The 12,770-nt window shown below is 43.1% G+C and overlaps 1 protein-coding gene across 1 annotated transcript in view; it reads left to right on the plus strand.

Annotated features, from left to right (window-relative positions):
• Positions 1-12,770, plus strand: part of MST1 (macrophage stimulating 1) — a 441,328-nt gene that overhangs the window by 403,680 nt on the left and 24,878 nt on the right. Inside the window, exon 16 of the mRNA XM_078661212.1 lies at positions 9,347-9,493. Coding sequence (XP_078517338.1) covers positions 9,347-9,493 — 147 coding nt within the window. The remainder of the gene's footprint in view (positions 1-9,346; positions 9,494-12,770) is intronic.

Consider the following 12,770-nt stretch of genomic DNA (forward strand, 5'->3'; position numbering starts at 1 on the left):
ACAAGCTAATGTAGGCCAAGCAGTACTTAAGACACTTTTTCAAACAACTGCAACATCTACAGGTAAGCCACCACTTTGAGTGTATACTGCTTTGTAGTCTATACAAAGCATGTGTATCTACAGCACACATTCCTCGAACAGATAATGTTACGTACCCAGTAAGCATCTGTTCTAGGCATGAAGGGCTGTAGATTCACATGTGCCTACCTCCCTCCCCAGGTACCTATAGTTGTTGCAGTTCTTCATTAATACATTCATACGCATGGACATCTCTATACTACACTTACTTACTGCATTCTCACCCTCTTGCGGTAAAAGAATCTAACAGTGGAGTCGATGACCATGCGCACTATCACCGAAAGGAGGAGTCAACTTACCTTGTGACTAGGAAAGACTTCTTCGAAGAAAAACAACTTGCAAACATCCAGACCCAAAACTAGATGCTGGAGTATGCAAAGCATGTGAATCTACAGCCCTACATGCCAAGAACAGATGCTCACTAGGTAAGTAACATTATCCTTTTGACAGCACTTGTTTCGCAACACCCAAAATGTGAAGGTTGCCTCGACTAGGCAAGGCTAGTTAATTTAATTGCTCAATTGTATAATTATGGGTTGTCTCCTTTTATCAAGACTGGAGTCCTGGGCACAGGACAGAGAAATCCTAATGCTAACCCAATATGGGTTTCGGTAAGGAAAGGGGACCGTAGACCAGTGCCTGAACTGTTTTTTAATCATGGACAAATGCACCAGGGCAAAGAGTGGGAAAATGTATCTTGCTTTTATGGATTTATCAGCAGCATTTGACTGCTTCTCCCACTCTAAACTCTGGTGTATAATGGAAGGTATGGGGATCAATCGGGCTATAATTGACTTTATCCGTCACTTGTAATCGGACGCCTCTGCATACGTCCGCTATGGGAAAAACTGAGAATGTACCCGCCATTTTAAGATCTCAGTGGGGTAAGGCAAGGCTGTGTCCTCGGTCCGTTCCGTTTTTCCATCTATACCAAAGGGGTAGAGAGAGTTCTGGGGACGCAGCCCTGGATGTCCCTGTTTCAGGCTCCAACCATCTGCCAATTCTCGCTTACGCAGATGATGCCATCCTGATGGCCAGAACAGGGCTAGGCCTGCAGCGCCTCATAACAGCCTACGCGGAATTTATGCACTTGTTGGATTTAAAAGTTAACCAGTCAGTCATTCGCAATGGTCGTAGGGGCAGGCGAAAGAGAGAAACCACCACACTTTCATATGGATTCTTGGGAAATTGCTGTGGCCGAATCATTCCCTTATTTATGGGTACTTTTCTATAATAAACAAGCATGGTCACATCTGGTCAAAGGAAGGGCCATGGGTGTGGAGATGAGTCTAGTGGCAATAAAAGCCTTTTCCAAGAAGTTGGGCGCACAACCTTTAACCCGTTCGCTGCGGGTGTCCGCCAATGGCCGTCGCGAGCACTACCTCGGTAGTGCTTCTCACGTCCGTTGTCCGACGCGGCCCCACCCGTTTATTAGAACGTTCCGCACTGACGCTGAACGTTAGAAGCAGTTAAGGCGCTAATCCTGATTAAAAAGATCTACTATGCTAAGGCAAAGTTGGCAGCTAGCTATGGGGCAGGGGTATGGGGTACGACAGCTATTGATTCATTGCGAACCATCGAGAACAGATTCTTTAATTCACTGGTTTCCCTTCCGCACTAGTTTTCAAACCATGTAACCCACATGGAACTAGGCCTATTGTATATCACCGACTTCATCAGATCAGCCCCACTTCAGCTGGGGCTCTCCATATGGCGTAGGGATACAGTGACCCTAACCCAAAATATTATAAGAGACTTCTTAAAGATGGAGAGCCACTGCAGGATTAGGTGGCTAAACTACATAGAACGGGAAATGGCCACTCTAGGCCTGTTTGAGCTTTTTGAGAACCCTACTACTTGTAGAATGATGTCCAAACAGAAGCTGGCCGATGCATTTATGTTGCGGGCTCAATATGTCCGCAGGGAAAGGAATTACTGTAAGCAGACAGCCCTCACATACCAGTTAACACCACGTATGTTAGAGGGAGGATATTTCTACCTAGAAGACATTCCCATTTCCCAGCATATATTTCTCCTTCTGAGATTTCGTCTGAACGTATTACCTTTAATTTTAGGGTTCCCGGAGAGGCCCTTCAGACATTCTGAACTGACTCTCTGCCCTTGTGATTCGAAATCCCCTCAAAATGATCTGTTTATTTTTTTGTGGGTTTTACCAGAGGGAAAGAAACCAATTAATTGTTCCAATTTTAAAATGGTATCATTTTAACCAATGTCGGGTCGCACTATACTTTTTAAAATCCTTGCCTGGTCCTCTAGTTTGTTTCTCATTAGCGTCATTTCTGTGGGCAAGTAGGAAAAAAAGGAAACAACTAGAACTGTAAATAGGATATGGATCATTTTACTTCTTTTTAACTAACACTTCATCTGTTAAGTATAATTTTAACTTAGAATGGAAATGAGTGTTCGAGGCATATGAGCTGCAGATACTACACTTTGCATTAGATCGCCACCTGGTGTTGGGCTCGGATGTTGTTGCATGTTGTTGTCTTCTTGGAAGAAGTCTTTGTAGTCACGAGATAGGTGACTCCTCCCTTGGACAGTAGTGCGCATGGGCATCGGCTCCATCCTTAGATTGTTTTTTTCCGCCACTGGGTTCGGATGAAAGTTTTCCGCTCCTGCTAGAAAATAGACATTTCAAGCACTTCGAAGCGCAAAAAACTTCTCAAAACTCTTCAGACTAATTTCGATACCGACTAACATCGTTTCGATTCCATCAGCTCGATTCCAGTCGTCAACGCGGGCTGTCTGGCCTATCCACGCCGTGAGACCTATACCTCATGGAAAGGACGCCACTCAAGAAATGCCCCGGGTGTGGAGCAAAGTTTCCACGCAGTGACCACCACGAGCTTTGCAACCTGTGCTTGTCGCCAGAACACGACAAATCCAGCTGTACAGCCTGTGCGTCCTTTCGATCCAAGAAAACCATCCGAGATCGGAGGGCCCGTCGACACGACCTGCAGAGATCAGCTCCGGATATCTTCGATGAGGAGGTTCCGCTCGTTCCCGAAGAAGATTCTGATGATCTCCAAATCGTATCCAAGGCAGACGACTCAGATGACTCCATACCATCGGGTCAGCGCGTGAGTACTACTGCCCCTTCACCACACACAGCACCCAGATCGAAGACAAAGGTCAACACTCTGCCTCCGGGGCTCAGTCGCGACCGAAAAACCACTTCGACAGCCCCACCATCGAGCCCGGCTCCGAAAAAAGTAACTAAGCCTTCCGGTAGCTCGGTACCGAGCAAGCCACACGTGCCAATCCCACCAGCTCCCTCGTCATCGAAACCGAAAGAAGTCTCAGCTCCGAAACCGTCAACTTCTAAAGACAAGGGTACAAAGCCAGCTCCGACGCCTCGAGGCCGATGAGACCAGCTTCCACTCCAAAGACATCGTCTTTGGTGCCGAAACCGACAAGGCCTGATTCCGATGCGTCCAAGACCTCAAAACCACCTACGACACCGAAAACAACACCTTTGGTGCCGAAGACTATGCCAAAGGACACTGTAACACCTCCTATCGCTAAAGTCAAGCAGCTACCTCGTCCGGTACCGAAAAAATCGGCGCTGAAAAAGTTCCACAAGGAGAAGAACTTTTCCAGCCAGATCCTCTGCAAAAGAAGATCTACATTGACCCAAAGACAGGTCAGGTGTCCACTACACCACACAAGAAGAGGAAGGCAGATGAAACATCCCCTCCTGTGGTTCCTGCCAAGAAGACGGACTCTGCCACATCTCCTATGCCCCCTTCACCTATACTTCCTTCCCCTTCATCTCCTGTTCCTCTTAACATTTCACTACAGATGTCTCCTGCACATTCTCCTCTTTTATCTTCACACTTACCTCAAAATTATGATGAGTATAGTTTAGGAAGAGGGATAGACCCAGATGAGCCTTTCCCATACCCTACAGACGATACAGTCTGGGAGTACCCAAACCCACAGGATATACCAGATATTCCTGACCCACAGTCATACCCATCCAAACCTTCTCCCCCAGAAGATAACATTGGCTTTGGGCACCTATTGAACAGAGCTGCCATTTACCATGGGGTAACTACACATTCTGATGAGGCAGAGGAAGATTTTTTATTAGACACATTTGAACAATCGCAAAGATCTGTGCAAATTCTTCCTATGATCAAAGGGATCATCAAACATGCTCCAGTGGTCTTTAAAGATCCTGTACGTACTAGGATTTTAAACCCTAGAATAGAGAAAAAATATAGGCCTGCACCTGCAGATCCAATCTACATTAAAGGACAACTACCATTAGACTCACTAGTTGTATCAAATGCTAGAAAGAGTGCAAATTCACAAACTTCAGGTGAGGCACCCCACCTGACAAAGAATCCAAGGTCATAGATGCCTCAGGCAAAAGAATAGCTGCGCAAGATACCAACATATGGCGTATAGCTAATACACAAGCCCTCCTTTCCCGATATGATAGAGCTCATTATGATCAGTTAGAAAAGCTGCTACAACATCTACCTGACCAATATAAGGCACAGGCAAATGATCTGAATCAAGAAGGCAAGCTTATTTCTAATGCCTCAATCAAGTGCGCACTAGATGTAGCAGATACTGCATCTAGAGCTGTGAATACTAGTGTCGTACTTAGAAGACATGCGTGGCTACGCATTTCAGGATTTAAACAGGAAGTCCAAACTACCATTTTAAATCAACCATTTAATCAAAACCTATTGTATGGACCAGAAGTAGACACAGCACTTGAAAAAATGAAAAAGGATACAGAGACTGCCAAATCTATGGGAGCTTTAAAGTCCACACAAACTAGAAGTTCCTTTCGTCGCTCCTTCTATAGAGGGGGCTCCAAGCAAACCGGTGCAGACAACACAACATCCTTCAAATCTAACACACAAACATCTTCTAACAAGGGATATTTTAGAGGAGGATATAGAGGGAATAACAACAAAGGATGAGGTTGGGGTAACAACAGTAATCGAACCTCTTCTGACACAAAACAGTGACTTCCCCCTGCTCCCTCAACAGCATTCCACTCCTGTGGGGGGCATACTAACGCAATTCCTGCCTGTCTGGAACTCCACCACAACAGACAGGTGGGTAAGACAGATTATCCAGTATGGCTACTGCCTAGAACTTACAGCAACCCCTCCACACATACCACCCAGGCTGCGTCCAATGTCTACAGAACACCTTGCTCTGCTCAAACAAGAAGTTCTATCACTTCTACAGAAGGACGCAATACAAATAGTTCCTTTACAAGAACAAGGAACAGGGGTTTACTCGCTGTACTTTCTAATTCCCAAGAAGGACGGGACACCAAGACCAATTCTCGACCTCAGGCCCCTCAATCATTACATACAATCAGATAATTTTCATATGATCACTTTACAGCAAGTGCTCCCACTGCTGCAACAAGGCGATTTCCTTACAACACTAGACCTAAAGGACGCCTACATCCACATTCCTATACATCCTGCTCACAGAAAGTATCTAAGGTTTGTACTGGAAGGACAACATTATCAGTTCAAAGTCCTTCCATTCGGAGTAATAACGGCACCACGAGTATTCACAAAGTACCTAGCAGTAGTAGCAGCACATCTCAGGAGACAACAAATAAATGTCTTCCCTTATCTGGACGATTGGCTCATAAAAGCCAAGTCATTCAATCAGTGTGTTCAACACACACATCAGACAATTCAAACATTGCACGACTTAGGGTTCACAATCAACTACACCAAGTCGCAACTCCAACCCTCTCACATACACCAGTATCTAGGGGCTACAATAAACACCTCTACAGCTCTAGCGTATCCCAGTCCAGCAAGGATACAGAGCATTCAAGCCTTAGTCACAGTCTTTCAAAAGCAACAATCTCTGCAAGCCAGAGTGTTCATGAGACTAATAGGCATGATGGCATCTTGCATCTTCAAACGTTCCTGTAACGGACTGCAAATGCGTCTGTTACAGGAATGTCTAGCTCAACAGTGGAACAAGGCTCAAGGGCAACTAACGGACCTGGTGTTGGTAGAAAGCCGTGCACATCGCTCTCTGCAATGGTGGAACACCAAAAACTTGACAAAAGGGCGGCCGTTCCTCGAACCTGTTCCACAACTAGTGCTCACAGCAGACGCATCCCGCACAGGATGGGGAGCTAATCTCCTACATCATATAACTGAAGGACAATGGAACAGTCAACAAAAATTGTTCCATATCAACCATCTAGAGCTGCTAGCAATATTCTTAGCACTCAAAACATTCCAAGTACAAGTACAGAACAAAGCTGTCTTGATCCGGACGGACAACATGACAGCCATGTATTATATACAAAAACAGGGGGGACACACTCTCTACAACTGTCCTAGCTTGCACAGAACATTTGGAGATGGGCCATTCCAAAAAACATATATCTGTTGGCAGAGCACCTTCCAGGAGTTCACAATCAGATAGCAGATCTGTTGAGTCGGCAGACACAACAAATTCACGAATGGGAACTACATCCGCAGGATCTTCAACCATTCTTTCACAAGTGGGGTCATCCAGACATAGATCTGTTCGATACACATGAAAATGCAAAATGCCCAACCTTCGCCGCCAGGTTTCCACACCCGCGGTCCATGGGCAATGCGATATGGATGAACTGGTCAGGCAGATTTGCGTACGCTTTTCCGCCACTACCACTACTACCATTAGTAGTACGAAAGCTCAGACAACAATCTCTCAAGCTAATCCTAGTAGCTCCCACATGGGCACGCCAACTGTGGTTCACCACACTGTTAGAACTATCTCTAGTTCCACACCAAAAGCTACGACTGACTCCATCCCTGCTAACACAGAACCATGGAGACATCCGACATCCAGACCCAAATCAACTGAATTTGGCGATCTGGCTCCTGAAGTCTTAGAGTTTGGTTATATTAACCTACCACCAGACTGTATGAACATTATTAAAGAGGCCAAGAGACCCCCTACCAAGTGCTTGTTATGCGGCTAAATGGAAGAGATTTGCCATTTATTGCAACAATAACCAAATTGATCCCCTGGATGCTTCCATCCAAAATATAATTTGTTATCTTTTACAAAGGTGTAACTTGGCATATTCATCCATACGCATGCACCTTGCAGCAATTGCAGCATATTTACAAAATAGACAACATTTATCTCTTTTCAGAGTGCCTGCAATTAAAGCATTTATGGAAGGATTAAAAAGAATCATCCCTCCCAGGTTGCCACCTTCTCCAGTATGGAACCTAAACGTTGTTCTTACAAGACTCATGGGACCCCCTTTTGAGCCTTTACATAAATGTGAACTGCAATCCCTCACATGGAAAACAGCTTTTCTTATTGCTATTACCTCTCTTAGAAGAGTAAGTGAGATAATCATTTACAATACAAGAACCATTTTTACAACTACTTCGTAACAAAGTGCTTTTAACAACTAATCCAAAATTCCTTCCAAAAGTAATAACTCCTTTTCATTTAAACCAATCTGTCGAGTTACCTGTGTTTTTCCAAAACCCAGACTCTGTGGCAGAAAGGGCTCTACACACATTAGATGTTAAAAGAGCTCTTCTCTACTATATAGATAGGACTAAGTCTTTTCGAAAAACAAAACAACTGTTTGTGTCTTTCTCTCCACCGCATAAAGGCAACCCCATCTCTAAAGGTGGGATTGCAAGGTGGATTGCAAAATGTATACAAATATGCTATCAAAAAGCAAAACGTACATTTACAGTTCCTCCTAGAGCCCACTCAACACGCAAACTAGGAGCCTCTATGGCTTTCTTAGAGAACATTCCCCTAGAAGACATATGCAAAGCAGCAACATGGTCTACAACACACACCTTCACTAAAAACTACTGTGTATATGTGCAAGCCAAGCAGCAAGCTGCAGTAGGCCAAGCTGTCCTTAAAACTCTTTTTCAAACTACTGCAACAGAGACAGGTGACCACCGCTAGGAGAGACACTGCTGCACAATCGATGCAAAGTGTGGTATCTGCAGCTCATATGCCTCGAATGGAAAATGCTACTTACCAGTATGCATCTGTTCTTGGCATGTAGAGCTGCAGATCACTACACCCCCTCCCGCCTCACCGGGACTTGTATCTGTTCTAGTTTTTATCTTACTTAGATGCACACGCATGGACATCTTTTTCTTTACTTCTACTAATCCATCATTTCCCATCATGGCAAAAAACAATCTAAGGATGGAGCCGATGCCCAAGCGCACTATTGTCCAAGGGAGGAGTCGCCTATCTCGTGACTACAAAGACTTCTTCCAAGAAGACAACAACATGCAATCATCCAAGCCCAACACCAGGTGGCGTTCTAATGCAAAGTGTAGAGGATCTGCAGCTCTACATGCCAAGAACAGATGCATACTGGTAAGTAGCATTTTCCTTAACTGTACATGCATTTGAGATCTAAAAGGAATTCAAGTCGGGTATTTTCCTAAAAAAAACGCACTGGGAATGTCAACAATGTTTGTATTTTTTATGTACTTTAGCTATGTACTTTTGATCCTAAATGGAAAGATCTAATAAAGTTTTAGAATCGAATTATGTAATTATGACATTTGTCTTTTAATGCAATGTCTTTCACTCTATTAGGTAAGTGTACTTCTTTAAGTATGTTTATGATAGCAATTAAATTAACCAGTAAAGTCACACCAAAAAAAAGGATTTTCAAAAATCGGCTTCTACATACATCCCTGCAACAGGAGCAACAAAAATGTCAAAAATAGAAAACATAACTTGTACTTAATGAAATGATTGCCAACCCTGAGAACCTTGTAAAGGTAATGCACTTGGCAGCAGCAGTTGAGCAATACATCATCTGTTTTGAAAAATAGAAGAACAGATTTGAAAAACAAAATTTTAAAGCATCGGTTTCATATTAACTGAATAAAAAAATCAGGATAATAATGCCACCTACAGAGATTGAGGCTCCATTATGTTTTATGATTATCATATGAACTGTTGAATTTTTGTAATGTCCTAATTTCCTAAAGAATTGGGGGCAAGTTATGAAGCTGGAGCCTTCTGATAGACGCCTACCCCGTTTGCTAATTAGAGATGATTTGGTTTGTTAATTCTATCAAATACCTACCAACTTAAAAACATATATAGTAGTTTGTGGTGATTTGGTCAAGGTGTTTAACCTGTGTGATATTTGATTTTTTACTCTTTTACTTACGCTTTAAACAGATGAGTGCACCCATGATGTAGTCCATGAGAGTCTGATGTATTATCTTTTTTTTCTTAGCCAAGCAGACCTTTCAGGCTACGAGGTATGGCTGGGAACGCTGTTCAAGAACCCTGGAAAAGACGACCCAGACAGGCAAGCTATCGGCATTTCAACAATTAGGTGCGGGCCCACCGAGTCGCATCTGGTCTTGTTAAAACTAGAAACGTAAGTTAGATCCATGTACCCTGAGCTGGTTCTAAGTTCAAAGGCTGTGAAACAACTCTAAATAAATTAGATCACAGTCTTTGACAAAATTAATGTGCAACGCCTTTATAACAATTTCATTTTTCTTTTTTAATTTGTTTTTCTTTTTTTCGAAGTTAGTTTAGTAAGTTGTAAAAGTGGATTTTTCCATTACTATACCCTGATACCATTTTCTTTTTAACATCAGTTAATACTTTCGAGAACCTGGTTTACAGTTTCATTCTAAAGTGGTTACTGCTGTACAATGTATCCTTCTTACCACTTAGACTGGGAAAGAATTTTACTGTGAATATAAAGAGGGCGAAGAAGAAGCTGACAACCAACAAAGCTTTGGTTTAGCCCTAGGAGGACAAAAGAATCTATTCTAAGACTGAGCGGAGTTCGCGGAGTTGTGCAAAACTCTGCCGCGCAACGCGGAGGTCCGCAAGCCGCAGAGTGTGTTGAATGCGCCAGATGTTTGACCGCACTGTGCAGTCATCATGAACGGCACCATGCACAGCGCAAGCGGGTTCTGGCTTTCCTTTCTGCCGCTCGAGTAGATTTTTACTCAAGCAGCAGCTCTCAACGCGAACGTACAATTTCTCAATGCGAGCGAATGTAAGCATAAGCGACCACTCGCAATGAGAAATCTGATACACCCCCCCCCGTCGTTGAGAAATGTCGCGGGGAAGTTGATTTTCCACGCTCGCCAACTTGCCGTTGACGAACACGGAGTGCGGAAAACACAGAGCGGAATTCGCCGCCCAGGGTTAATCTCGTCTAGCAGCAACTGTAAGACAAAGTTGTTTCAACATGATGGTAATTGAAACATGTGTTCCTTCTTATTGAGGGTATAAATCGGGAATTGGTAGCTGTGGTGATTGCTGTTGATCAAATGAATAGCTTTTATTTCAGGTTTGCTGTCTACAGCTATGCACCAGATTCACGTCACTCTCCATTTGTGAACTAACAAGTTATGATCACGTCAAGGGAGAGGAGTTGGCCTAACGGCCAGGGCGCTCGACCTCGGACCTGGGGATCTGGGTTCGAGTCTCGGTAACGACGCCAAAACCTCCTGTGATTCTGGGCAAATCACTTAATCTCCCCGTGCCTAAAATGAAAGTAACTGGAAATGTAAAAAATGTAACGTAACTGGAAAAATATGTAAAGCGCTCTGATACCTGATTCGGTTCGGGTCTAGTTCGCGCTATATAAAAACTCTGCAAAAAAAAAAAAAGGCATGATCACGTGCGAGGAAATAAAATAACTACAGTGCCTGCCAACATTACAAACATTACTCTTTGAATATTTATTCTGAACTGCTCAACACTAATTTGATGTACTGAGTCTAACCCATTTGCTCAGCTCTTGTTTTTTGCTTTTCTGTGATCCTGCTAAATGGTAAATATAAGGTTCTGCTGTGAGATAAGGATAACACGTGATGTTAAATTATATATTTAAGAGTAAACCATAGGAGATGTAACCCACACCTGTAATTAGAAGTGAGGGTCCCAAGTGCTGAAATGGCCTAGCAACAGAGAAAGCTTAACAGTACTTTACCTTAAGGAAATACAAATAATTATGTTTTTCCTGTTTTTACCCAATTTTCCAATCTAGTGCTTCGAGACCCTCAGTTGTAAGCGCGCTATATAAATCGAAATACAAATAATGATTCCTTCTTTTTTTACCCAGCATCCTGTTCTAGCGTCAAGGGCCTTTCTTTTGTAAAGATGTTCTCTAAATCCTATTTAGAACATACAAAGTTTCTTGCTACACATTTCATTAAATCTATTTTACTATAATCTATGGGGGTATGGTGAACCAGATTATTCACTATAACACTTTAAATTCTAATTGTAACTTTTAACAGTGATTCCACAGACAAGCTGTGCTACAATAGCAAGTGTATATTTTCCTCATCCAACGCATCTGTTTATCGGTCTGTTTGAGGTTGTTCTATACCATGTCAGAGTGAGGCACCAGTGTTTACCCTCATTAACGCAGAGGAGATTGAACCTATTCTGTTGCTCTGTGGAAATTGCTTGAGACAGCAGGGCTATGCATTCTACCACGCCCTTCTGGAATAAATCCCCCTTTGAGACACTTTAATACACACAGATAAAAATATTATGCCCCAATGGCCATTTAGGAGCCTAGCTGGACGACAGATGCTTTGATGCACTGCAGATTGCTGACATGTACTCCCAGAAAACATTTAGGAAGACTAAACCGGTAGTAACCGTGAAAATGTTGTTGATGTAACCTATATTAGTGTCCTTAGTAGTCTAATGTGCTGCACATTCAGGTACTCAATAAGTTTGGAAATATCCCCAAGACAAGATAGCACGTAGGGAGGATGGGTTCAGTGAACAAAGTTACTTTTGCACAAAGATTTCTGGATTCTTTAAGTGGGAACTAATCCCAGGTGGTGGCCCCCTAAAGTTTCAGTGTCCTCATATCGGTTTTATGAGCATGAGAGTGAAAGTACCCATTAGAGAAAGTAACCGAGGGCGGGAGCAGATGCCAACATAAGTTTTAACCAAAATGCAAGGCATTCGGATTATCACAGTTAGCTCTGGAAACCTTTGTGAGAAGCGAGACTCTGCGTTCAAAGATGGCGTTGGGCACTCTGATTCCTGCTCCCCCTTGTGCATCTCCTTTAATTGTTTTTCTCAGAGATGAGCATACTTAGAGCCTTCGGTCATGTGTGCATGCCTGGAAAATGTCTGTGGAGCCAACACCACATGCTCCCACTGCCATAGTGTGATCAGTGGTGTAACAAGAACCTACTTTATAATTTGCTTTACAATTGTTCCTACCTAGTTGTTCAAAGCTTTGCCCTTGAGGCTGCCTGGCTGGTTACACTTAGTGAGCACTAAATACTTCTTGTGCTTCCTTAAATGGGAACTCAGATAAGAGACTTAAACCCAATGAGGCTCATATTTCTTCTGCTTGGCCAGTACGGTCTACCTCGAGCTGGATCTTTCTTGTGACACACAAATTATTGTAAGCCATGTAGACCATATCATCTATAAATTCAGTGAAGTCATGGCATTGCCCTTACATCTCGGTCATGTAACAAATGGTTCTTCGCAATTGGTCTCTAGAAATTGTGTTCTCTGGAGTGGGAGATATTACAGCAAGGAGTTCAAAGAAAGCTGTGTCCTTGAAGCAGATGAGTAGATAGATACTTTGTAGAAGCACATCCTCCTTTTGTAATGCATCAACACTGAATAACACTCATAGTAAAGATCTTTAA

Source organism: Lissotriton helveticus, chromosome 9 (genome assembly GCF_964261635.1).
Source record: "Lissotriton helveticus chromosome 9, aLisHel1.1, whole genome shotgun sequence".
NCBI lineage: Eukaryota > Metazoa > Chordata > Amphibia > Caudata > Salamandridae > Lissotriton > Lissotriton helveticus.